The sequence below is a fragment of the Sus scrofa genome, chromosome 9 (genome assembly GCF_054392235.1).
Source record: "Sus scrofa isolate SSC_HxYL_T2T_F1_AM1 chromosome 9, Sscrofa_HxYL_maternal_Yorkshire_Landrace_v2.0, whole genome shotgun sequence".
In the NCBI taxonomy this organism is placed as follows: domain Eukaryota; kingdom Metazoa; phylum Chordata; class Mammalia; order Artiodactyla; family Suidae; genus Sus; species Sus scrofa.
The window spans coordinates 119,740,030-119,767,849 of NC_139391.1; the positions used below are offsets into that span (position 1 = coordinate 119,740,030).

The following is a 27,820-nucleotide window of genomic DNA, read 5'->3' on the forward strand; positions in this document are numbered from 1 at the left end:
AACGCCAGATCGTTAACCCGCTGAGCAAGGGCAGGGATCGAACCTGCAACCTCAAGGTTCCTAGTCAGATTCGTTAACCACTGCACCACGACGGGAACTCCTGGAAGACTTTTGGAAAAGACTTGTACATGATAATAAAAATGATCTCTGTAGCCCTTCAATAATACGTTTATCCTGAATAGTCCTGCCATTGTTTATTTTCCTGAATTTTTATCATGGTATTCCTTTGTTCAAATACTTCAAAGTACTTACTGAATCTTACAGATTTACGCTATTCAGTACAGTAGCCATGTATTGAGCACTGGAAATGTAGATGGTTCAAATTGAGATTTGCTGTAAATATAAGATACAGCTTGATTTTGGAGACTTAATTTAAAAAAGTATAAAACAGGGGAGTTCCCGTCGTGGTGCAGTGGTTAACGAATCCGACTAGGAACCATGAGGTTGCAGGTTCGGTCCCTGCCCTTGCTTGTGGGTTAACGATCCGGCGTTGCCGTGAGCTGTGGTGTAGGTTGCAGATATGGCTCGGATCCCGAGTTGCTGTGGCTCTGGCGTAGGCCTGTGGCTACAGCTCTGATTCGACCCCTAGCCTGGGAACCTCTACATGCTGCGGTAGCGGCCCAAGAAATAGCAAAAAAAAAAAAAAAAAGTATAAAACATTAATTTTTTTATATTGAATGCATGTTGAAATGACAATGCAATATTTGATAGTAGTGGTTCTTTTTTCAAAGGCTCCATCGTAAAATGCAAAGTATTTGTATTCCTTTGTGAATTTTTCATTCCAGTGTAAATAATTCTCTAGATCATCACATTTTGTATTTTTGGACTCTGCCTTGTGTTTTCTTTTTGCTCCTGTACTGATCCTCCTTTTCTTTAGTGTCCTAGTTTCCTAGTTGTTCTAGTCCATGGTAGTCCTTACAGTCTCTCTTTCCTTGAACTGAGCACGAGTACATCTCAATTTATTCATTTGTCATTAAATATAAGCATTAAATGTCTGTGTGCTTGGTACTGTGCTAGGCACTGAGGAACATGAAGATCAAGAAAACATAGTCCTTACTCAAGACACTTAAGTATAGTTGAAGAAAAAGAAATAAGGACAATTAAAGTGTTATAGATGCTGTGATTAAAGTCTCTACAGAGAACAGTGGAGGCATAGAGGAAGAGGAATGACTATTTCTATTTAGGGCTGGTTGTGGGGGAGGAGGTACTGCTAGAATTTTTCAAACATGAGTAGGTACTAAGTACATTTCAGATTGTATTTTGGAGGAGTGAATGGCTCAGAGTATACAGTCCTGGAAGGAGCTGCAAGAATCATGTATTGATTTGTAATGTTACTTATACATGCCTTTTGGTGGTGTTTGTTAATAGACATGATCTTCTCAACTGTTCAGGGGCAAAAACTATGTGTTGTACTATTTTATATATGTACATAGGATTTCTGTATTGCTGCTAACATTAATTAATTACAGAAAGAGGGAAATTTTATGGGTCCTGATACAAAATAGAAAATAGTAAAGAAGAAAGATAAGCTCCTTTATTCTAGTTTATGAAATGCCAAGAAAAATATGTAGAGCCTGCATTTTAATATGAAATATATTCCTTAGAATGGTAATGTTGGAAGAAAGGATTTTTGTAAAAGTCCTTTTTTAGTGAGCATTATTTGTTTTGTTACTTTTGAGACATACTTTTTATAATATCCTGGTCAGATAAAGAAGTAATTTATTAATCTCAACATTTAATATAACTCTTTTTAAAAAACAGAACACAGAGTCAAAAAAGTTAAGTCCATCTGTGATTGAGACACTCCCTACAGTTGATCTGCATGAAGATTCTTCCAGTGTCGTTGTGGGCAGTGAAAATACTGAAAATATTTCCAGCTCATCTACCTCAGAGATCACTCCAATCTCAAAGCTTGAGTAAGTCATTGCAAAGAAAAAAAGAATATTGTTAGATAATGACAGAAGAATTTCTTTGGCACTCAGATTTGTTTAGGCTTTGTAACAGATGTAAGTAATAATGCCTGCATTTTGTGTTTTTACTATATTTCTTAATGTCATGATCTTATGTGTATTTATTCTGCTGTGTAACTCAGTGAAGTTGATTGTATCCCAGCCAAGAAATATCTACATCGTATAGATAAAGTGAGGTTCTTGTTTAAGAAGCTGTACTTATTTGAATAATCTTCCCTATAATTATTAAAGATTCAAATATTGGATTATTTGTTTCCATTAAGTATTGCTGTGGCATTCCGTTCATAGTCATGTCTTTGATTCATACAGCTTTTTCAAACTTGGTAATATTCAGAATATTTAGGCTTAAGGTTTCCTTTTAAAAAATTTATAATATGATTTTTAAAGGTTACTTTGCATTTACAGTTATTACAAAATATTGGCTATATTTCTGGTGTTGTACAGTACATCCTTGAGCCTGTTTTATACTCAGTACTTTGTATGTCCTACTCTACCCACTGATAACCACTAGTTTACTCTCTGTGTCTGTGAATCTACTTCTTTTGTTATATTCACTAGTTTGTTGTATTTTTTAGATTACACATAAAAACTATATCATGCAGTATTTATCTTTCTCTATTTGACTGATTTCACCCTCCAAATCTATCCATGGCAAACTTTTGTTGTTTTTTATGGCTCAGTAGTATTTCATTGTATATGTCCTTATCTATCTCTTAGTGGACACTTAGGTCTTGGTTATTGTAAATAGTGCTTCTGTGAACATTGGGATGCATGTATCTTTTCAAATTAGTGTTTTTTTTTTTAATATATACCCAGCAGTGGAATTGCTGAATCATATTATAGTTGTATTTTTAGTTTTTGAGAAACCTCCATACAGTTTTCCCCAGTGGCAACATCAGTCTATGTTCCCGCCAATAGTGTACAAGGGTTCCCTTTTCTCCATATCCTTGCCAACATTTGTTATTTGTGTTCTTTTTGATGATGGCCATTTTGAGACGTATAAAGTGATATCTCATTGTGATTTTGATTTACATCTCCCTGATAATTAGTGATGTTGAAAGTTCCCTTAATTAGAAGATCTCTTACGTACTTCTAGTTCCAGCAACACTGCAAAGAACAAAACAGAATTCCCTTTTCAAATACTTCATTAAGCATTTCTTTTATCAATGAGCTAATTTATGTAAAAGTTATAGGACAATATCTGGCACATAGTAAGAATACATGTGTCAGTTGCTATCATTATTTCTGCCATCACTGCTATTTTTCTACCACAAGTACTTTTTTAGATACCTATTCTTTTCAAGAATGTAGAGGAGTGGTTTGAAGGAATTGTGCACAAAGATGTTACAGTTAGTATGTAGGAGTTTGCTCTGGTAAGGGACGAGGGACCAGGAAACATGCTTAGAAGTAATGATAGTATTTAAAAATTTTATGTATTAAATACTTTAGAAAGAATTTGACTAGATACTGTATATTCGAAAGTACATCTTATTTTCCCATTCTATTGAACATACGACTGTCTAGTGAAAAGGAGGTGAGATAGGGAAAAGCATTAAAGTTTTGTATTTTTTTTAAATAAAAATTCAAAAAGTTCTTTAAGAACCTTAGTGAAGTGTTTCGAGATAATGATTTCTTGATATTATAGGCAACAACCGTAATATTGGTAGAATGTACTATAAAACAAATGAAACATGAGAGAATATGCATTTAGAATAAATAATTTAAAATCTTATTTTTGACAAGACCAAATATTAACTTATAAGATTTTGTTTTACATTTTGGTAATTAGCTATTTAGAGGCCAAGCAATGGCACTAACGGATCAAGAATCAATAATTTACACAATTTAAAATATGCTAATTCTTGAAAACTTTCTGCACAACTATAAAGAATTCTTCTATGGCTTAGATTTGTTTTGGAAATCACTAATTTCACTTTTAACTTATGCTATATTATGTCCATTAATTTATTGGGTTCTTTTTTGTTTCTATTTTAGTGAAATAGAAAAATCTGGTACTATTCCTATAGCTAAGCCAAGTGAAACTGAGCAATCTGAAACTGATTGTGATGTTGGTGAGGCCCTTGATACAAGTGCTCCAGTTGACCAGCCTTCCTTTGTCAGTCCACCTGAAAGGTGGGTATAAGTAGTTGTTTGCCCTTTTTATGATTCTATAAGAAATTGCAGTGTCATGTTTAAGTAGATTTTGGTGCACTTAGAATCTACTCAATTCCTCTTAATGACTGAGAGAAAACCGACCCCTTTCTTTGTTTACTTTGTACTCATATACACTTATAACAGTTTAGATTGCATATACTTGTTACTCAGCTAAAATTTTTTATTTAATGTCTTTTGGTTTCAATAGCCTTGTTGGCCAGCATATAGAAAATGTGTCATCTTCACATGGCAAAGGAAAGATTACAAAATCGGAATTTGAATCAAAAGTTGCATCAAATGATCAAGGTGGTGGTGATCCAAAATCTGCATTGAATACTTCAGATAATGTAAAAAATGAGGTAGGTAAATAAACTTGCACTATTACTTTATTATACATTTTATTATTAGCTAATATTATGATTTGCTGACCTTATTTGTCACAAAGTCGGAATGAGGAGTTCCCGTCGTGGCGCAGCAGAAACTAATCCGACTAGGAACCATGAGGTTGCGGGTTTGATCCCTGGCTTCGCTCAGTGGGTTAAGGATCTGGTATTGCTGTGGCTGTGGCGTAGGCCGGCAGCTACAGCTCCGATTAGACCCCTAGCCTGGGAACCTCCATATGCCATGGGTGTGGCCCTAAAAGGACAAAGACAAAAACAAAAAGAATCTGGTGATGAACATGGAATTGAAGTGAGCTGTGCTCCCAGAGAGCAAATCGTTATGTCATGGTACTATTGCCAGTATTCTGCTTATATATAAAATTATTTAGTTACGTTTAATTATAAATGGTTTTCTGCCACTATCAACTGTTTGATACCAGATACATAAAGTCCTTATTTAAGCAATTTTTTAGAGAGCCATGTAGAAGAAGCTATGATTATTAAATTTATGTGTCTTCAGAATAGAAGTTTAACTCAATAATATAAGATTAAATTTAGACTCTCGAACAGAAGTATTTTAAAGGAACATTTTACCCTTCATTATTTGTGTGCAAAATACAACTTGACTAGCTTATATTAAAGAATGTAAGGTTTTTTTGTAATGATTTTTATTTATTCCATTATAGCTGATTTACAGTGTTCTGTCAATTTTCTGCTACACAGCAAGGTGACCCAGTCAAGAATGTGATTCTTAAAGATGAGTCTCATTCTCATGTAGCAGTTTTACTTTCTTTTCTCCTTTTGAGTTCTATTTCGGCTTCATTTGAGGCAGGTACAGAATTTCATGAAAAAATGTTGACAGAGAAGTCTGTTCCTTTTACCTAAGAAATAGCTAAATGAAAGAGATGAAGGCCACTCCATGAACTTAACAAAAAAAAAAAAAAAAAACAAACATGTGGACTCAAGAGTATTTCAGAGTGCTATGTACCTCATCTATATTTGTTTCTTTTAAATTTGGATCTCTGTTCCCAAATTTTTCTTTCACATATTTTCTGTCAGTCTTCACTGACAACTACTAAACTTCATTCTGGAGACTTTACGTCTTTGGGCCAGCTGTCTGTGATGCTTCTTATAAACATAAGAGGTCAGCATTTCAAGTACAACATCTTGAAGGAACTAATTTTCCCAGTGAAGCCAAATCAAGCGTATGTGAAAATTTAGGTGACAGGTACTACAGGTGTAAATAAACAAACATTACAAAAATGTCTTCTTTGTGCTATTTAATCATCGAATGTAAAATTCAAGCATTGCAGCCTGTTTTGTCCAAGATTTGCTTGTTCTCCTTAACCATTTGTAGCAGTGTCTTGCAGATCCTTGAGATAACAAGGATAAACTCTCCCACTCACACAAACTATCTGGGCAAAATTATCCTGAGCTGGATAGTGTACAAAACTACTGGACACTTTATAATATGCTCATTATCTGACAATTTTTTTGAATATTATTTAGGAAGTAATTAGTACAGTTAAAAATTCTACCTTTTTGGGAGTTCCTATTGCGGCTCAATGGGTTAAGAACCTGACTAGTATCCATGAGGATGTGGGTGCAGTCCCTGGCCTCCCTTACTGGATTAATGATCCTGTGTTGCCACAAGCTGTGATGTAGGTCACAGATGTGGCTTAGATCTGGTGGCTTGGATCTGGCATTGCTGTGGCTGGCAGCTGGCAGCTGCAGCTCCAATTTGACCCCTAGCACAGGAACTTGCATATGCCACATATGCTGCACCATATCCCACAGGTACAGCCCTAACAATAGAAAAGAAAAAAAAAAATTCTACCCTTTTGCCTGTTAGACTCTACAAAGAATTTTATTGTACTGTTTAGTTTTATTTGTTGCTGAAAGGTGAATAGTGATTGCTTTGCCTGGGCCTCAGAGAGTGTCTGTATATTTTCTTATTCAAATTAGATTTTTATTATTTTTTAAATTGAAATTAGTATAACACTAGTTCTTTAACGTGATTTTCTGCTATGTATTGTTTTGTTTTGTTTTGTTTTGTTTTTTAGGGCTGCACCCAAGGCATATGGAAGTTCCCAGGCTAGGGGTTGAATCAGGCCTACAGCCGCTGGCCTACTCTACAGCCGCAGCAATCCAGGTTCCGAGCCACGTCTGCGACCTACACCATAGCTCATCGCAATGCCAGATCCCTAACCCACTGTGCTAGGCCAGACATCGAACTGCATCCACATGGATACTAGTCAGATTTATTTCCACCACAACAGGAACTCCCTGCTATGTATTTTTTTTAATAAAGCTACGTAACGTTATTTGGTAAGTTAGTGTGTTCTGCAAAACACTCTAAGAAGGAAGTTGTACAGGAACTATTTTGCTAAGTCTTCCTAAGGGGAGATTATAGGTATCTATATTAGTATGTACACTAATATACTAATGAGTATTCGTAGTCAAAAGTATGCCCTAATATAGCATACATTAGTATTACTGCTCAAAAATGTGCTCTAATATAGCAAATATATAATGTATGAGACTTGTGCTGTTTACCATAGTAAGCTATCAAAATGGATTTTGTACCCTTTTCAAGGTACTGTTAAGAAATGCATTATGCATTGTTTTAGGAATACAGAAATAATTTAAAATGGAATGAACATCCTTGCATATGTTATTCTAATTAAGAAAAATTATTGAATTGCATGCCTTTCCTGGTTATGTTTCCTCTCTCTGCTTAAGATGTAACGGCTGTCTTAAATTTGGTGATTTTTTTTTTTTTTTTTTTACTTTTACATTTTAGAGCATGTTTTTGTTTTTATTTACTTATTTTTTTGTTTTTTAGGGCCACACCCTCAGCATATGGAGGTTCCCAGCTAGGGGTCGAATCAGAGCTGTAGCCGCCGGCCTACCCCACAGCCACAGCAATGCGGGATCCAAGCTGCATCTGCGACCTATACCACAGCTCATGGCAACACCAGATCCTTAACTCACTGAGCCAGGCCAGGGATCGAACCCGCAACCTTATGGTTCCTGGTTGGATTTGTTAACCCCTGAGCCACGACGGGTACTCCTAGAGCATGTTTTCAAAGTTTTTCCAAGTATGCATTCCAAAAAAATTATTTGGCATATTTTGAAACAATATAAAATGGCATCATTCTTCTCTTAAGTGTCATTTTGCTCAACATTGTTTTTGAGTTTTGTCTATTCACTATTTTAACTGTTGTTTTCGGTTCTACCACAATTTATCTATTCTTCAATTGATGGATATTTAGATTGTTTCTAATTTTTTGATATTATAAACTGTACTTCAATAGGTATTCTTAGGCATATTTTCTTAGGCATGTATGTATGTTTTCACTGATATTTATATATATAGGCGTGGAGTTATTGGGTCATAGGGTATGTGTATCTTTTAAAAAATTTAATGAAGTATAATTTATTTACAATGTTATGTTAATTTCTTCAATACATCACAGTGATTCAGTTATACATATATGTTATTTTTCATAATCTTTTCCATTGTGATTTGTTAGAGTTACCTTTGCTATACAGTACCACCTTGTTGTTTATCTATCCTGTATGTAGTAGTTTGCCTCTGCTAATCCAAAACTCCCAGTCCTTCCTTCCCCAACACAATTCTGTTGGGGACCATGATTGGTAACCATAATTCTGTTCTTTATAGCTGTGAGTCTATTTTTGTTTCGTAGATATGTTGATTTGTGCTGTATTTTTGATTCCACATATGAGTGATATCAAATGATATTTGTCCTTCCCTTTCTGATTTAATTCATTTAATATGGTAATCTCTGAGTACATCCATGTTGCTGCAACTGGCATTATTTCATTCTTTTTTTATGACTGAGTAATATTCCATTGTGTATATCTTCTTTATCCATTCCTCTGTCGATGGACAGAACTGGCACCTCAACAGAGACAAGTTGGATTATTAACACCCTGCGTTCCAGTGGGAATTCCTGTATCAGCCTTTTAAAAAATGATTTATTCCTTTGGAGTTCCCTGGTGGCTCAGTGGGTTAAAGGTCCAGCATTGTAACTGCTGTGGCTCTGGTTACTGCTGTGGTGTGGGTTTCATCCCTGGCCTGGGAATTTCTGCATAATGAGTGTGGCCAAAAAATAAGTAAATAATAAATAAAAATGATTTTGTTCTTCATCTTGTTTAATCATTTTATATCCTGAATCCTGAAGATGTTTTCCTTTATTTTCTTTAAAATTTGCTTTTCACATTTAGGTATTTAAATCCACCATAAAATTTTTATGTAAATTGTACTTATTGTTAAGGATTTTGTAGAAACAGTATATTCTAATCTAAAATTAATTAGCTTCCTTTAATGTATTTATCATTTTAATGTAGATTTTTAAGGTAGATGCACTACAACTAACTATAGTATTTATTAATTTCTACAGTTTTTTTGTGGGGAATTACATAATACAGGTTTTTTTTTTTTTAACAAATAATATCACTAACATGTGAAGGGAGTCATCCTGTGATGCTTAGATAGAAGATTCTAATTCCTTCAAGAGAAACTTTTAAGTAAACTAAAACTTTTTACATTTTTTTCAAAATACTATCATTTGTTATAAAATTGGACTTTAATTTGACAGAAACATTTGTATTTACTGTTATTAATCAGTTTTCTCTGTATTTTTTGAAATCTGAAATTTGTTTATTTTTGGTATTTCTTTCAGAGTTCTGATTATACAAAATCAGGAGAAATTGACCCTACATCTGTAACAAGTCCCAAAGACCCAGAAGATATACCAACATTTGATGAATGGAAGAAGAAAGTTATGGAAGTAGAAAAAGAAAAAAGTAAGGAGGCACTGTGATTCCTTTCTTTTTTCTTTCAAAGGAGCTAGTTTAAGTATGCCATTCTCTTTTTAATTGTTAAAATAAAACTTGAAAAATTTTTAAAGGTAAAACCTAGGAAGATGCTTTGATTACACAGATGGAGTTTACTTTGTCTTAAACCATTATTTAAATTATTAAATGAGACTAAAATAAAGATGAAATAGGCAGACCAGTGACTTTTTATCTCAGTTTATAAGAGGAAAGTTGAGGCATGGAAAATTCTTTGTCATAAAGCTTTCAACTATAAATAGAATTGAACTAAAGTATTTTATTTTTGTTGTAAAATAAGTCCCAGAGTTACAAATTATTATTGTTGGTATTAGAGGTAGAAGGATAGCTAGCATTCATCCTTAATAGAATAAAATGTATATGAAAAAAGTTTTGATTCTCGTGGATAAGCTTCATTTTGTGGATTATATTAGGCGAAGATCAAGTATTGTGGATTTCTCTAGTTAATTAGTTTATTAGGGATATTTTAAAGCTGTTAAGGCAAAGCATTTTGAATTTCATTTGAGTTTTTAAAATACTCTCTCAGGCATTGAAACCTATTCTCTAGATTGCAGCCTATTGCTCTTGAGATTATTTGCTGTGGGCATTTTCAGTCATAATCAACATGTATATATATATGTTCACAATAAGGTTTGTTTGCAGGTCAATCAATGCATCCATCTTCTAATGGAGGTCTACATGCCACAAAAAAAGTCCAGAAAAATCGAAATAATTACGCTTCAGTAGAATGTGGTGCCAAAATTTTGGCAGCTAACCCAGAAGCCAAGGTACTTAAGTATAAAATTCTTCTGCACATATGGATAGCTAGTGACTTTATTTAATTTGAGCCATGGTTTCCTGGGAACTATATTTTAACATGAGCTGTTTTCCTAATTTGCTAAGGAATGTACGGTTATACTTGAAAAGTAAAGACATGTTCTTGCATGAATTCTTAGTATATTGGTTGATACATTGCACCCTGTTTTTGTTTTTTTTTTAAAAAACTTAATTTTTTAGAGCCATTACAGGTTCACAGTGAAATTGAGAGGGAGGTATAGAGATTTTTCATATATCCCCTGCCCCCACACATTTTAGTCCCCTCTGTTACCAATATTCTCCACCAGACAGGTACATTTGTTAACAATTGATGAACTTATACTAACACATTGTTATCACCTGAAGTCCATAGTTTACATCGGAGTTCACTCTTATACATTCTGTGAGTTTGGACAAATGTGTACAGAGTATTTTTACTGCCCTAAAAATCCTCTGTGCTCTGTTTATTCACTTCTTCCTTCCCCTAACTTTTAGCAACCACTGATCATTTTACTCTCTTCATAGTTTTATCTTTTCTAGAATGTCATATAGTTGGAATCATACCATACATAGCTTTTTCAGATGGGCTTCTTTCACTTAATTGTATGCATATAAGTTTCATCCATGTCTTTTCACGGCTTGATAGCTCATTTCTTCTTAGTGCTGAGTAATTCCATTCCATTGTCTGGATATACCACAGTTTATTTATCCATTCACCTACTGAGGGGACATTCACTTTGTTTTTAAACTTTTAAAACCTTTGTGAAATTTACAAGAGAAAATAGCTAATTAAAAAATATAATTTTTCCTCTGTTGCAACAGACATTTAAATGTTTTGTTATAAGACTAACTTAGCATATTATAGACGTAACTTGTAAATTTTGGCCGCATTTATGCTTTCTTCCCAAATGAATGTTTCTTAGGTGAATTTTTAGATCTAAAAATATAGAAAACCTAGGAAGCTTGAGAGTTGAAATAAATTTTTTTTCTAAAGTAATTTATTCCCTTCCCCCTTTTTAAAATAGAGTACATCTGCTATTCTTATAGAAAATATGGATCTTTATATGTTGAATCCTTGCAGCACTAAAATTTGGTAAGTAATGTAAAATTTAATAAAGCACACTCTATGTATATGTATTAAGATTTTATATTAGGGTTAGATTGATTTGTTCATATAGTCACTTAATAAACATTTATGATTGATTGGTGCTGGTACTGTACTCACCTTAGGTCCTGGGATACAAATTGAAAATAAAATGCCTTTCCTTTTAAGGATATCACACAAAAAACTGACAGATCTTGTTAAAAAATTACCAAATAATATAAAAAGTACTGCTGGAAAGATATTACGGGGAACAGAGATGATATAACTACAAAAGAGGATGAGTGACTAGGAGAAGGAATTCATGAACTAAATCTTGAAGGATGAATTCCTTGAAGTCACAGGTGATAGAGGCAGAGGTATTCAGGAACTGTAAGAATAGGGGAACAATGCTAAAAGGCAACTAACTACTGTAAGTAGAGGCACTGGGCAACTATAAGTAGAAGTAATTTGATGAAGTTATTTTAGTTATGACAAGAATTGAAGTACAATTAAAGTAATCATGGAAGATGAGACAGAAGAGTCAGTTTCGCAATAACCAGGCCATTTGATGCTATCTGTACCCAGCTTAAAAGTTTATCTTAAAGATCATGGAAGGTAGTGTTTGTTTTAAGGAAGGAAATGACGTGACCTAACTGGAATTTTAGGAAGGCTTGTCCTCAAAAGATGGCCTGCAGTGCAATGCAGTTGGAAACTAGGAAATCACTTAGGAACCTGTTGTCATAGCTCAGGTATGAGATGAGGCCTTCAATAAAGGCATTGGCAATTTGGATGCAGAAGAGAAGATGACATGAAAACTATTTATAGGAGATAAAATTGACAGCTCTTGGGTAGTAATTGGACGTGAAGGAGAGAGAAGCATCTGGGAAGTCTTTCAGGATTTTGGCTTCACTGCTTGGGTCTGTGATTCTGCCATTAAATAAGAATATAGACAAAGGAACCAGTTTATAGGGTAAATAATGTATGGTATAATAACTGCGTTATTAAATTATTTGATTTCATTGCTTTAAAAAAGACAAGGTAAATCACCACCGTCATATATAATATATAAACATTGTTTTTAATTTAAAGAGAAATTCTTTAACCTTTAAAGATAATGCTTATTCTTTTCTACTTCTGCCTTTTACTCCTTTTGTCCATATGAATATTTAAGTTCAGTGTTAAAGTTAAAACCAAAGTATTTAAAGGTATTAAGAGATAATATTAAAAAACTTATTTTTTCCATATGCCATTTGGTCTGCAAATTGAATTTGAGGAAATGGTTATTTGACGTCATAAAGTGTTATTTGAGAGTGTTTTATTTTTGTTTGTAAAAGCCCCTATAGTCAGTAACAGCTCAGTTTTTATGCTCTAAAATTTTACATTTCAAGCAAAGACATGCTGGGATAAAGTTATAAGAACCAGTTATTTTGTTTTATTCTGGCTAGTGATCATAGCTACCCATTTATATTTTAATGTTTCTGCAAACAACGTGTATTTGTGTACCTGTGTACTCTATGTTTTACTTTTTGCTCATCCATTTATGTCTTTTCATTGTATAAAGATCTTCAGAACACCTTTAACTGATTTCACCTCATTTGAGCGGTTGACCCATATAAAGTATATTAAGACCACAGTATCACTATAATAGTTTTACAAATCTTAGTATCTAGTAAAGTTTATACCTCATCTTCAGAAGAATATTCACTATTCTTACTCCTTATTTTTTTTTAAGTTTTAGAATCATGTTGCCAAATTCTAAAAAAAAAAAAAAAATGCTGGCAGTTTTTTTTTGAATTGTATCAACTCTCTAGGTGAATTTTAGGATAATTGACATTTTAGAATTTTGAGCATTCTTGTTAGTTTCTCCATTCATTCACTTGTTCATTCCTTCCTTCATTCTTTCCATGTTTATTGAGCATCTGTTATGTGATATTGCTGGTGCTAGAAATAACACTTTCACAAATTAGACTGAAATCTCTGCTGCTTTGGAGCTTTTATCCTAGAAAGGTGTCAGTCCTTGATCACTAATGAGATTGCGCATGTTTTCATGCAACAGTTTTTCCTCCCCTCCGAGATGCCTGTCTTAACCTGTGTTTTCTGTGGGTGTCTAATAGAAGTCTAGATATGATTTAGCAGTATATTTATAGAATGGGTGTGATGTAATGATTTATCTTAACTCTGGATAGGACTTTCAAATTATATATGTTGCAGGTATTTCTCCAGTTTGTGAGTTGTCCTTTCTATTTCTTTCCTTTTTTTTTTTTGTCTTTTTGCCATTTCTTGGGCAGCTCCCACGGCATATGGAGGTTCCCAGGCTAGGGGTCGAATGGGCGCTGTAGCTGCCAGCCTATGCCAGAGCCACAGCAACACGGGATCCGAGCCACGTCTGCAACCTACACCACAGCTCACGGCAACGCCGGATCCTTAACCCACTGAGCAAGGGCAGGGATTGAACCCGCAACCTTGTGGTTCCTAGTCGGATTCGTTAACTGCTACACCATGACGGGAACTCCTGTCCTTTCTATTTCTTAAATGTCTTTTGGTGGATAGAAACTTTTAATTGTAATGTACTTGAACTTATCTGTCTTATAATTTTGGATTTTTAATATCAGACCTTTCTGACTTTAAAAAAAATACTAATTTTTTCTAGAAATTAAAAATCATGCATTTCATATTTAGTTTTTTAATCCTAATGGAATTGCTTTTAATATGGTATGTTTTCATCCCCCACTCCATTTTTCTATTTACATAATTATTTATTCAGTATTTCACACTTTTCCCCCTAATTTACAGTGCTGCCTTTACCATAAATTTCTCTTATAACACGTGGTTTTGTTTCTGTACTCTTTGTTCTGTTCACTTGTTTAGTTTACCATTACCTGCAGTAATACCACATTTTCTTCAGCTGTATAATTCTTAATACCTGGTAGAGCAAGTTTTCGGACTACATTTTTCAGGACTGACTTGGCTATTCTTCTTATTCTGCTTTTTTTGATAAATCTTAAACTTACCCTGTTAAGTTCCCCAAATGTCGTGTCAGATTTTGTTTGGAATTGTGTCAAATCTTTAGGTGACTTTCATATACTCAGTTTTCTTATCTATAAATAGGGCGTATCATTTTTAAAGTTGTTTTTAATGTCTTTTACTAATGATACTTTTTAAACTTTTCGTGAAAGTATTGTATATCTTGTTAAATTCATTCGTGGGTATCTGTCTTTTGTTGCTTTCAAAATATCTTTTGAAAAACTACATTTTGTTTGTAAATATCCAGTTATTTTTTTATGTATGAATCTTATATATATGATAACATCTACCTTCTTATACTCCCATTTGAATAGTTTATATGTAGAATTTTTGGGGATTTCTACACAGAAAATTATAGCTTAAAAAATTTATAATCCATTTCTTGTGTTTTACTTTCTTTTGTCATCACGTGCTGGCTATGTCCTTGAGAAAATTGTGAGTGGAAACAGTGATAGTAGGCAATTTCATCTTATTCCTTATTTTGAAGGCAGTGCATCTAACCTGATACTTACTAGATATTTTCTACATTTCTTTTTTTCTTTGTCTTTTCAGGGCCGCAACCACAGCATATGGAGGCTCCCAGCCTAGGGGTCCAATCTGATCTGTGGCCGTTGGCCTACACCACAGCCACAGCAACACCAGATTCCGAGCCACGTCTTCGACCCCACACCATAGCTCATGGCAGTGCCGGATCCCCAGTCCACTGAGCAAGGCCGGGTATCAAACCCGCAACATCATGGTTCCTACTCAGATCTGTTTCCGCTGCGCCACGATGGGAACTCTGTTTTTGGTTCTTTTTTTTAATTGAAGTATAGTTGACTTACAAAATTATATTAGTTTCAGATGTACAAGATAGTGATTCAATATTTTTAGGAGTTTCTATTGTGGCTCAGTGGTAACAAACCAGGCTAGTATCCATGAGGATGCAGGTTCAATCCCTGGCCTCGCTCACTGGGTTAAGGATCTGGCATTGCTGCTAGCTATGGTGTGGGTTGCACGCTTGTCTCGATCCCAAGTTGCAGTGACTGTGGTGTAGCCTGGCAGCTACAGCTCCAATTTGACCCCTAGCCTGAAAACTTCCATATGCTGCAGGTGCAGTCCTAAAGAAAAAAAAAAAATTTTTTTATAGATTATACTCCTTTTAAAGTTATTACACAAATAATGACTGTATTTCCCTGTGCTGCACAGTGTATCTTTGTTGCTTATTTATTTTATATGTAGTAGTTTGTTTCTTGATTTCATACCCCATCTTGCCTCTCCTCTTCCCTCTCTCTGCTATTAACCATGAGTTTATTCTCTTTATCTGTGATTCTGTTTCTTTTGTGTTATATTCATTGGTTTGTTTTATTTTTTAGTTTCCATATATAAGTGATAGCATAGAGTGTTGTATCTTTTTCTAACTTATTTCACTAAGCACAGTATGCTCTAAGTCCATTTGTATTGTTGCAAATGGCAGAATTTCATTCTTTTATGGCTAATATTCCATTGTGTGTGTATGCCACATCTTATCTCTTCATCCGTTGATGGGAATTTATGTTGCTTCCAAATCTTGGCTATTGTAAATAATGCTGCTGTGAACATTGGGCTACATGTATCTTTTTGAATTAGTGTTCTTATTTTCTTTGGATGTATACTAAGTAGTGGAATTGCTGGATCATATGGTAGTTTTCATTTTAGTTTTCTGAGGAGCCTCCATATCATTTTAAATAGTGGCTGCACCAATTTACAGTTCCACCAACTGTGTGCTAAGGTCCCTTCTCTATACATCCTTGTCAACATGTGTTATATGTTGCATTTTTCACGTGCCTATTGGCCATCTGTATAAATTCTTGGAAAAATGGCAATTCAGATCTTTTACCCATTTTTAAATTGAGTTCTTTGGTTTTTTTGATATTGGTTGTATAAGTTGTTTGTGAATTTTGTATATTAACCCTTTATCAATCATATCATTTGCAAATATTTTCTTCCATTCAATAGTTGTCTTTGCTGTACAAAGGCTTCAACTTAGGAGACAGATCTCAAGAAATATTGGTGTGATTTAGGTCAAAGAGTATTCTGCCTGTGTTCTTTTCTAGGAGTTCTGTGATTTCAGGTTTTACATTTAGGTTTTTAATCTATTTTGAGTTTATTTTTGTATGGTGTGAGGAAATACTCTAATCTCATTCTTTTACATGTAGCTGTGGAGTTTTTCCAGCACCACTTATTGAATAGACTGCCTTTTCTCCATTGTATATTCTTCCTTGTCATGGATTAATTGATCATAAGTACATGGATTTATTTTTGAGCTTTCTATCCTGTTTCATTGATCTGTGTGTCTGTTTTTGTGTCAGTACCATGTTGTTTTGATTACTTGTAGCTTTATAGTATATAATCTGAAGTCAAGGAGCCTGATATCTCCACTTTTGTTATTTTTTTTCTCAAGATTCAGTATGTTCTAAGGTTGGAACTCAACTGTAAAACCTTTTGGGCCTATGGGAAGATACTAATTTTAAATCAGATTAAGTGGGTGATTTAAAAAATAGGTGGTACATGCACATACCTGAAACTCTGAAAGATATTTAGAAGAGATAAGGGAGTTACAGTGAGAAAAATCCTCCTAGTTTGTCACCTATCTTCCTATTCAGTGTTAAATTTTTATATATATTTTTAGTTTCTTTATGCAAAAAAATACAGTTTTATTTTTTGTTTCTCACAGTACCATTTTATACATGCTATTTCTTACCTTGAATTAAGTTTTAACATAAAAATATCTGGTCATGTTTCTGTTTCATTCATACAAAACTTTCTCATTTTTTCTTATATCTGCATGAAATTCCATTATATGATTGTACAAGTATTTAACTTGTCTTCTCCTGATGGTATTTGGGTTTTTACAGTATTTTGCTATGATAATTACTATAAATCTTGTGCATGCATTATTTTATACTTGTATGAATAGGTGAGAAACTTTAAAAACTACATTTAAAAGAAATGATTATAAGACTAGGTTTTCTTCTTGGTAAGTTACATTTTCTAGGAATTTGTTTTTAATCCATTTTGAAAATTTTTGTATTAATGTTGTTTATGGTAGTCTCTTATTAAAAATCTTTTCTGTTTTAAAGATTTTTTCTTTTAAAAAATTTCTAATATTTTAATTTATGCCTTTTCCTGTAAGTTGGAGTCTATTTTAGCTTTACTGATTCCATCTCGTTTTGTTTTTTTTTTTTTTTTTCCTGTTTGATGGATTTATGCTTGAATTTCTATTATTTTGTACTTTATTTAGTCTCTTGAACTTAAAAAAAGTTTATTTTGGAGTTCCTGTCATGGCGCAGTGGTTAACGAATCTGACTAGGAACCATGACGTTGCGAGTTTGATCCCTGCCCTTGCTCAGTGGGTTAAGGATCTGGCGTTGCCGTGAGCTGTGGTGTAGGTCGCAGATGGGCTTGGATCCCGTGTTGCTGTGGCTCTGGCATAGGCTGGCAGCTACAGCTCCCATTAGACCCCTAGCCTGGGAACCTCCATATGCCATGGGAGCAGCCCAAGAAATGGCAAAAAGACCAAAAAAAAAAAAGTTTATTTTGACATTACTGTAGTGTGGCTCATCAGGTTAAGAATCTGATATGTGTGCATGAGGATGAGGGTTCAAACCCTGGTCTTGCTCAGTGGTAACATTAAGGATCCGGCATTGCTGCAAGCTGTGACATCAGTTGCAGACGTGGTTTGGATCCGGTGTTGCCGTGGCTGTGGTGTAGGCTTGCAGCTGCAGTTCTGATTCAGCCCCTAGCCTGGGAACTTCTGTATGCCATGGGTGCAGCCCTAAAAAGAGAAAAAATTTTTTTCTAATATACACATTCAAGGTTATAAATTTCCCTTCTCTATGTGGTATTAGAGAATGTTTCAATTTCATTCTTTTACACATAGCTTCCCAGTTTTCTCAGCACCACTTATTGAATAGACTGTCTTTTCTTCATTATGTAGTCTTGCCTCCTTTGTTGTAGATTAATTGACCATAGGTGTATGGGTTTATTTCTGGGCTGTTTTTTTGCCCATACCATACTGTTTTGATTACTGTAGCTCTGCAGTTGGGAAACATGATTCTTCCAGCTCCGTTCTTTCTCAAGGTTGTTTTGGCTATTGGGGACATTTTATGTTTCCATATAAATTTTAAAGTTATTTGTTCTACTTCTGTGAAAAATGCCATTGGTGTTTTTGATAGGGATTGAATTGAATCTGTAGATTGCTTTGGATAGTATGGGCATATCATCTAAATTTTGGTACATGGTATTTTATCAAACTACTCTTATGTTTAGATCTGCTATTTTACTGATCTTTTTAAAATTCCTGACCTATAAATAATTAAGAAAAGTATGTAGAAATTAGTTTTGTTAGCCATTATATGTAGTTGTCTTAATTGACATATGGTGTTCTCTGCTTCTAAGAAAGCAAAAGATGAGGCAATAAGATGAAAGAGCATTTTAAAATGAATTTCCATGAGGAATAATTATACATACATAGATACTAATATTTTATATATTGAATCTATTCATTAGTTTCATACAAGTTTAAAATTGTTAGATCTTCCTGGTAAATTGACTCCTTATAGCTGGTAATACATTTACCCAAAAGCTTATTTTATTTTTAATTTTTTAAATTTATTTATTCGGCTGTGACTACAGCATATGGAAGTTCCTGAGCCAGGAATTGAACCTAGGTGATAGCAGTAACCTGAGCCACAGCAATGACAACGCTGAGTCCTAAACTGCTGGGCTATCAGGGCACTCTCATGAAAGCTTATTTTAATTGGTAATAATATAGCTTCTGTCTTAGAAATTGAGAGCACTGTATGCAAAAAAAAAAAAAAAAAAAAAAAGGGAGGAGAATTAGCTTTTTATTCTTAATGCTCTTTTAGATTTATTTCTCCATTGTCAATAAGAAGCGAAGTCTGAGTCTAATTTTCTTTAGTTCCCTCTTCCCAGGATGTTGTGGTGGTATGGACAATGTTTAGGCTTTGGAGCTAGATAGATGTATGTTTTGACTTTTAGCATTACTGCTTATTGGCTAAATGGCTATTAGTTAGGGCTTTTGATTCTGCTCCAAATAACCATGATTTAAATAAGAGAGATATTTAATTTTATCTGACATAAAAAGTAAAACTGGTAGGTTGTCCAGAGGTGCAACGGAACAATTAAAGAACCCACATACTTTCTGTCATTTTTTTTTTTTTTTGTCCATCCCGAAGATGTTATCCCTGCCTGCATTGCTGAGATGATTTATTTCCCTACCATATCCTCATTCTAGCGTATAAGGTAGGAGAAAGCAGATGGAGAGGTGGCAACTTCCTTTTAAAGACCTGACCCAGAAGTTGCACTGGACACTTTTGCTCACATCCTATCTTCTGGAACTAAGTAATGTTCCAAGTAACGGCCAAGACTGGGAAAAACATTCTTTAATGGATGGCCTTTGCTCAGCTACATCTTGGAGTCAAGGGCCAGGTTTTGTTACTAAAAAGGAAGAAGGGGACAATGTGAAGCAACCAATTTGTGATTATTGAATGATTTTATAAAATGGAGGTAATGTCCCTTGCTTTTGTAAGAATTAAAGCAAAGGATGGATATAAATTACCTAACATGGTATCTGACTGAGAGTAAGTATTTAGCAAATGTTAGTTTACTTTTTTTCATGAGCTTTTCACTGAATCATGGCTGTTGCTCACTTCTGTTGCTCTCTAAAATGAACAAAGTATGTTAATGTTACTGCTTTTGATTTATTAAGCACTTAATTGTTAGTATATATAATCTCATTTGATATAAAATTAGTTTATGAAAGTATTGATTACAGTGTTAGATGTTATGAATATATCTTTTCCCCCAATTCCATGCTATATGAAGTTTTATTTTACACAAATGGAACTATACTTTTAATTTTTTTCCTAAACATCAGTATTTTGTGGCATCTTTCCATGTTCACCAATATGTATCTCAAGTATCATTTTTTCAAAAGTTTCACATACAGATGATTTCATATCATTGCATAATAACCCTTTTTTTCTTCTTTATCCTTACTGCCCCTCCACTGGTAACAACTAATTTGTTCTCTGTTTCTGTGAGTCTGCTTCTTTTTTGTTTTATTCATTAGTTTGTTGTATTTTTTTAATGGATAATTGTGGTGTTTTTTTCATTTTTTAGTTTTATTGAAGTATAGTTGATTTACAGTGTTGTAACAATTTTTGATACATAACAGAGTGATTCAGTTATACATGAATACACATCTGTTCTCTTTCAGATTCTCTTCCCACATAAATAATCACAAAATTATTGGATAGAGATCCTTGTGCCATATAGCGGGTCCCCATCGTCCAGTCATTCCATATACCTCAGTGTGCAATGCCAGTCCCAAACCTTTATTGAGGCATAATTGACATAAAAACTACATGTAAAATACATTGTAAAATATTAAAGTGTACAATATGATAAATTTTTATATGTATACATCTATGAAACCATCACCGCAATAAAGATAATAAACATATCCATCCCCCAAAGTTTCCTCATGTCCTTTTATAATTTTTCCCTCCCAGCCCTTATCTCTATAGCAATTACAGAACTGTTTTCTTTCTTTCTTTTTTTTTTTCTTTGTCTTTTTGCCATTTCTTGGGCTGCTCCCGTGGCATATGGAGGTTCCCAGGCTAGGGGTCTAATCGGAACTGTAGCTGCCAGCCTACGCCAGAGCCACAGCAGCGGGGGATCCAAGCTGCGTCTGCAACCTACACCACAGCTCACAGCAACGCCGGATCCTTAACCCACTGAGCAAGGGCAGGGACCGAACCTGCAACCTCATGGTTCCTAGTCGGATTCGTTAACCATTGCGCCACGACGGGAACTCCCTGTTTTCTGTCACTATATATTAGTTTATATTTTCTAGATTCTTATGTAAGTATAATGTCTAGTTCCTAGTAACATTTTTAATAGCTATTTGGTATTGGATTGTCTGAGGAGCCATCATTTGTTAATCAATCTTCTGTACTAAACATCTTTTTTTTTTCATTACTCAAATGAATTTATCACATCTGCAGTTGTATAATGATCATAACAATCTGATTTCACAGGATTTCCATCCCACAGCCCAAGCACATCCCCCCACCCCCCTGTACTAAACATCTTGGTTGACTTTTTTTCCCCTGTTCTTATAAACTGTGCTTTGATATATTAGGATGTATATATAAAGGTGATTGTTTGGAACCATGTGTCCTTCAATTACATTTCTAAAAATATATTGCTTAATCAAAGGCTGTGGTTCCTTTTGAGACAGTATGGCCAAACTGCCCTCTGGACTAGTCAGGTTATACTCTTATTAGCTGTTCTTAGTCAAGTCATTCCTTTGCCATGAATGAGCTTTGTCATTAAAGAATCTTTTAGAAAAATATTATAGGACAAAATCAGTATCTTTTTTTTCTCACCAATGAGATGCTTGGGAAAGTTAATACTTTCTTGTATATAACTAAGGCTGTGAACTTTCTTCCTTAAATTTTCTAATGAGTAACTTAATGGAAGTCTAGTTTATGTAAACTGTTAATAGTATGTTTAATATGAACTGTCATTTTGGTTGGTTTATTTAAATAATTTTCTTGTGTTCTTTTTAAAGGTTTGTTATTGAACTTTGTGAGCCAATTCAAGTAAAACAGCTTGATATTGCAAATTATGAGTTATTCTCGTCTACTCCTAAGGATTTTCTGGTTTCTATCAGTGACAGGTAAATTACAAAGCTTGTTTCTACAGAGTTTATGTTGAATCTTCAGAGTAAAAATTTTAAAATGGGTCACATTTTAAAACTTTATTTTGTATTTTAATCAATTTGTAAGAACAATAATAATATTACTGTAGGGCAGGCACTTGCTAATCAGTTTACTTCCATTAACTTATGTAGTAGTTACGGAGTTCCTGTTGTGGTGCAGCAGAAACGAATCTGACTAGGAACCATGAAGCTGTGGGTTTGATCTCTGGCCTTAGTCAGTGGGTTAAGGATCTGGCGTTGCTGGGAGCTGTGGTGTAGGCCGGCAGCTGTAGCTCCAATTCGACCCCTAGCCTGGAAACCTCCACGTGCTGCGAGTGAAGCCCTAAAAAGCAAAAAAAAAAAAAAAAAAAAAAAAACAAGCACACCTTATAATATAGCAATTCTCTGATGTTTTTCCCTTATGAGATGAGGAAACAGTAGGAGAGATTGAGTAGCTTGTCTAGGTCACATGACTTGTGAGTTGGACACCAAGATGCAAATATAGATCAGTATGACTCTAAAGTGCTTACTTGTAACTATTATGCTCTATTGCTTCCAAACATTTCCTTTTAAAATTAAAAACATACATTAGTACCTCATTTTATATCATGAAGTATATCTTTGTTATAGTATATTTTAAAACCTTTGGTGTGTGTGTTTTTATGAAAGAAATAAACATATAAGGAATTTGGTAGAGAACCCCAGTCCTCTCCACCAAAGATAACTGTATTAGCATTTTTATATGGTCCTTACAGTCTTTCCTACAGATTTATATATTTATAATTCTACTAGAAAATCATTTTTCAATGCTTACATCTTGAGAATATCCTTTTGTGTTTAAAACACTTTTTTTTGTTTTTTTTTTAGGGCCACAACCGAGGCATATGGAGGGTCCCAGGCTAGGGGTCGAATCAGAGCTGTAGCCACCCGACTATGCCTCAGCCATAGAGCAATGCGGGATCTGAGCCACATCTATGACCTACACCACAGCTCCCAGCAACGCCAGATCCTTAACCCAGTGAGCGAGTCCGGGGATCAAACCTGCAACCTCGTGATTCCTAGTCGGATTTGTTAACCATTGCACCACGACGGGAACTCCAAAATACATAATTTTTAATGAGTACTTTGTATTTTCCTGCCCATGGAGGTGTTTATTCATTCCATAAGTGTTTGGCATGCCCATGATCTACCATGAAGGATGCTGTTATTTATTTAATCATTCTTCTCTTGATATTAAGGGTTTGCTGTGGTGTTCTTTGTCTACTCCACGCTAGCATTGCATATATACAGTTTTTGAAATGAATCCTCAAGATCTAAGAATTCATTTTTTTCTTTTGCTAACCTTGCTAAGGTCATTTCCTTTTCTGTAAGCTGTAATTGTCATATATGTCAAATGGACATGTTCAGCTCTACAAGTTACAGTATATTTTTTAAGTTTAATGTAGTAAGGGACCACTCATTGCTTTGAGGGATTCATTAAATATGGTAGTAAGCAAAAATAATAGTTTGGGGGCTCTTGTGTATTAGATTTCTTTTAAAGGAGGAACAGCAGGTATGATCTGTGAAATTCAAATATGGTAGATAATAAAGGATTCTTTTCTGTTTCCCTTTCTCCCAGTACTTATACTTTATATAAAAGTATAAGTCATCACACACTTACTGGTGTGTAAAGAGTAGTACTTCATTCTTCCAAAACAATCTCTTGGCTGCTTTCTGTTTTAAAACCTCCAGATTACTTGGAAGCTCTTTCCAAAATCCCAAGAAGCTGTCCTGGTCCTACTTTTGTCTTTCCCTTGTCTTGCATTCTATTCTAATGGTGTGGTTTTTTAAGACAGTTTTTTTCTCATAACAAGGAACCTGTCAGAGTTTAGTTGGAAAAGAAAATGTGTTTCCTTAACTCAATACTTAACTCATATTTAAACTTTGTTATGTGCGTATGTTTATCTAGAGAAGAAAAAAATGCTCAGGATATCTTTTGAAAATGTGCTGAAACCTCTCAATGTGTGATTTATGATTTTGAAAAAAAGAATATATTTTCTGTTTTCTAGGTACCCCACAAGTAAGTGGATCAAGCTGGGTACTTTCCATGGTAGAGATGAGAGGAATGTCCAGAGTTTCCCTTTAGATGAACAGATGTATGCAAAATATGTGAAGGTAATCTTTATATATATGAAACTAGGTGCTATAATGAAAACATACCAGCTCTTCATACTCTGTAGCTTATTACCTCACCTGCTTAGAAATAAGAGAAATTAAGAGGAAATTTCCTGCAATATTCCTTTAAATAAAACAGTTCTTACTTGAACATATTATTTTATGGGACAAATATTAATACATTCCATTTTGTATAACTGGAAACCCAGGCCTTTTTTTTTTTTGCTGTCTTTGGCTCTAATGAAATTCCAAGTTAAAACTCTTAAGGTTTTTTGAGTTGATATAAAATGTCATCTTCATAGTATATTTCTTTCTATTTTAAAATTCAAATCAGTTAGTGCCCAAAGTCTTATAGCAGGTTCATTTCTTATTAGAAACTGATTGTTAAGATCATTTCCATTTTAATATCCAATTGTTTGTCATAGCTTTTTGCCTTTTGTGTATTTAAGTGCAATAGTATGTCAGAATAACAATTTTGCATAAAGTTTTAACCACTTAAATTCAGTATTCCTGCTGCTTCCTCTACTAATGTAGAGGTAGAATTATCTACCAAAGTAAAATTAATCAATCTTGAATTTGATTTAGACAAAATATGGGAATTTCCTATTCCTCTCATTTCCTCTTTTTTTTCTTTAAAATAATATAGCCATACTTTTAAAGTACAGCTGTGTTAATAATACAGCCTTTTGGAATGACAGCAGCTCTATTTTCTTTCTAATCTTTTCTTTTAGATGTGAAAACTTACAGCTACCTAATTGTCTTTTGGGATTTTACTTTCTGTCCCTTTTTTAAAGCATGTATTAAATTGGCTTCTGTAAATGGATAAACTTGTAGTATTCAGTATAAAACTTGTAGTCTCAGTATAAAAATGCTAAATTCTGTTTTTAAAGTACAGTTGATATTCTCAGTGTTTCAACAAGTGTTCAGAAAAATAAAAGAATATATTCAGTTTCTTTTTTTCTTTTTCTTTTTGTCTTTTTAGGGCCCTACCCACGTCATGTGGAAGTTCCCATGCTAGGGGTCAAATTGCAGCTGTAGCCAATGGCCTATGTCACAGTCATAGCAATGCCAGATCCTAGCCGAGTCAGTGACCTACACCACAGCTCACGGCAACGCCGGATCCTTAACCCACTGAGAAAGGCCAGGGATCGAACCCGAGTCCTCACAGATACTAGTCAGGTTCATTAACCACTGAGCCATGACGGCAACTCCCATTTTCAATTTTTTTTAGAGTGAATACCGAAACAATTAGTAAATGACCTTTTTTATAGCACAATTTCTACCCTGTGGTGAGTAAAAAAATGTTAAAAGTAATTTAGCAGGTACCTAATTTTACAATTAAGACAATATGTTATGAAATAGTTCAGAGAATCATTCTTTGTATCATCTACTTTGTTAACAATGGAAGTGAATTTTATGGTGATATAAAAAAATCCCTTATAAAACTCCCTACTTGGTCTTTTTTTTTTTTTTTTTTTTTTTTGATGGAAGACTATAAGCATTTTGATGATTGGTTTTCTTAAAAGCCTTTTTTTTTTGGTAGAATTTAGACTAAAAATCAAAAACATTGACTTTATTTTTTCTTTTTTAGGGCTAGGGATGCGGCACATGGAAGTTCCCAGGCTAAGGGTCAGATCGGAGCTATAGCCACTGGCTAATGCCACAGCAACACCAGGTCTGAGCCGTGTCTGTGACCTATACCACAGCTCATGGCAATGCCAGGTCATTAATGCAGTGAGCGAGGCCAGGGACCAAATCCACGTCCTCGTAGATACTAGTTGGGTTCATTAACTGCTGAGCCACGATAGGAAGCCCTAAAAACGTTTAATTCTAATTCTCATTTTATAGTGATAAATATTATGTGAGTTTACCTGGATTTTCTTTAACCTGAAAGAACTAAACCCCAATTACAAAGTCCTTTTTATATGTTAGAAGTGGATTGATAAATGTCTTCTAGGAGTTCCCGTCGTGGGTCAGTGATAATGAACCCAACTAGTATCCATGAAGACGTGGGTTCAGTCCTTTGCCTCGCTCAGTGGGTTAAGGATTTTTTGTTGCCGTGAACTATGGTGTAGGTCACGGATGTGGCTGGGATCCTGCATTGGCTATGGCTGGTGTAGGCCAGTAGCTACAGTGCCAATTAGACCCCTAGCTTGGGAACTTCCATATGCTGAGGGTGTGGCCCTAAAAAGATTGAAAAAAAAAAGATAAATATCTTCTAGTTCTCTAAGTTATACTTGAAATAACAGAGCACATCAGGAATTCATGCTTTCCCTAAAAGAGTTTGTATATAATATAGTGCAATAATAATTATTTCACATTATGCTACTTATTTTTTTTATCAATATGTACATTGATAGATATGCATAGCCACATGTATCAATATATAAGTTTGGATGTAGTTATATATGATATATATCTACAGTGTTCAAAGTAATATGACAGGTTATTTCTAGGTATTCTTTATTAATTTTAAAATGCTTTCGTATCTAATGAATAAATAAAATAGCAGCAGTGAATTTTAGGTTGAAGTTAATTTATTTCATTACAGTTAGACTGTACTTTCTAGTTGTGTTGGTAAAAATTGAAATAATTGCTTTGGTTTCTGCGAAGAAGTAAGAGTACTATACTACAATGTTGACAAAACATTGTGAATCAACTGTAATACAAAAATTTTTTAGAAAAGAGTACTACAATGTTATCCATCACAGTACATTGCTTTCTATACTTTAATCATACAGTATAATTTACAAATATTAAATGTTGCTTATGGCATGTTATCAGACTTTGGAACTGATTTCTTTTTCTTTTCCTTTCTCTTGCTTCAGATGTTCATCAAGTACATAAAGGTTAGCAACCCTCTCTTTTGCAATATTGAATAACAGGGCATGGCATATTACTGCATGGCAAAAAGCAAAGCTTTATACATACTGATTTTTGGGGAAGTAAGGACTTTATTTTTAGAAATGTTACCATGAAAAAACTGAGTATATGGTTAGATACTCTCACATGCACTGTGCAGACTTCTCATTTCATGTGCTTTTTTATTCTTCAGGTAGAGTTGGTATCACATTTTGGATCAGAGCACTTTTGTCCATTAAGCCTTATAAGGTAATACAGAAGAGAAAAATTTACTGAATGATTTAAAAAGAAAAAAGGGATACATAAAAATTTTAACATATTAGGAGTTCCCTAGAGTCCTCGCAGTTAAAAGATTTGGCCTTGTCACCACTGTGGCTTATCATTGTTGTGGCTTGTGTTGGATCCCTGGTCTGGAAACTTCTGCATGCTGGGGTGCGGCCAAAGGAAAAAAAAAAACAAAACAGTATATTTAAAATAAATAATTTTCTACTGCTTGAAGTTAATACCATAGAAATATAAGCGCAAAACCTTTTTGTTCTTGAATATGTTTTAGAAAAGTAAAAATTTTCTCTATTAAGAAAAAAGAACCTTCATCTTGTATGTTCTGTTTAGTTTGCTTGCTGTGATGATAATATATGGAAACATTTTAGACTGATACAAGACTTGGTCATTATATTTTTAAATGCCTTAAGTAGAATAACATTTTAATGGAAACAATGAATTGAGAAAGTCATTATTTGGGGTCTTAGAAGTTAATGACTTTCAA

At 34.1% G+C, this 27,820-nt stretch overlaps 1 protein-coding gene across 4 annotated transcripts in view; it reads left to right on the forward strand.

The window, feature by feature from the left end:
• The window catches only part of SUCO (SUN domain containing ossification factor), a 91,094-nt gene that overhangs the window by 23,506 nt on the left and 39,768 nt on the right, over positions 1-27,820 (forward strand). For 3 of the 4 annotated variants that reach the window (XM_084977614.1, XM_084977616.1, XM_084977615.1), the window contains exons 4-12: positions 1,762-1,916; positions 3,966-4,103; positions 4,333-4,483; positions 9,214-9,337; positions 10,028-10,152; positions 11,206-11,273; positions 21,910-22,017; positions 24,087-24,192; positions 27,248-27,303. In XM_084977614.1, coding sequence (XP_084833740.1) covers positions 1,762-1,916; positions 3,966-4,103; positions 4,333-4,483; positions 9,214-9,337; positions 10,028-10,152; positions 11,206-11,273; positions 21,910-22,017; positions 24,087-24,192; positions 27,248-27,303 — 1,031 coding nt within the window. Of the gene's footprint in view, positions 1-1,761; positions 1,917-3,965; positions 4,104-4,332; positions 4,484-9,213; positions 9,338-10,027; positions 10,153-11,205; positions 11,274-21,909; positions 22,018-24,086; positions 24,193-27,020; positions 27,042-27,247; positions 27,304-27,820 lie in introns of all 4 variants that reach the window. The other variant, XM_003357538.5, reaches the window with a different exon arrangement.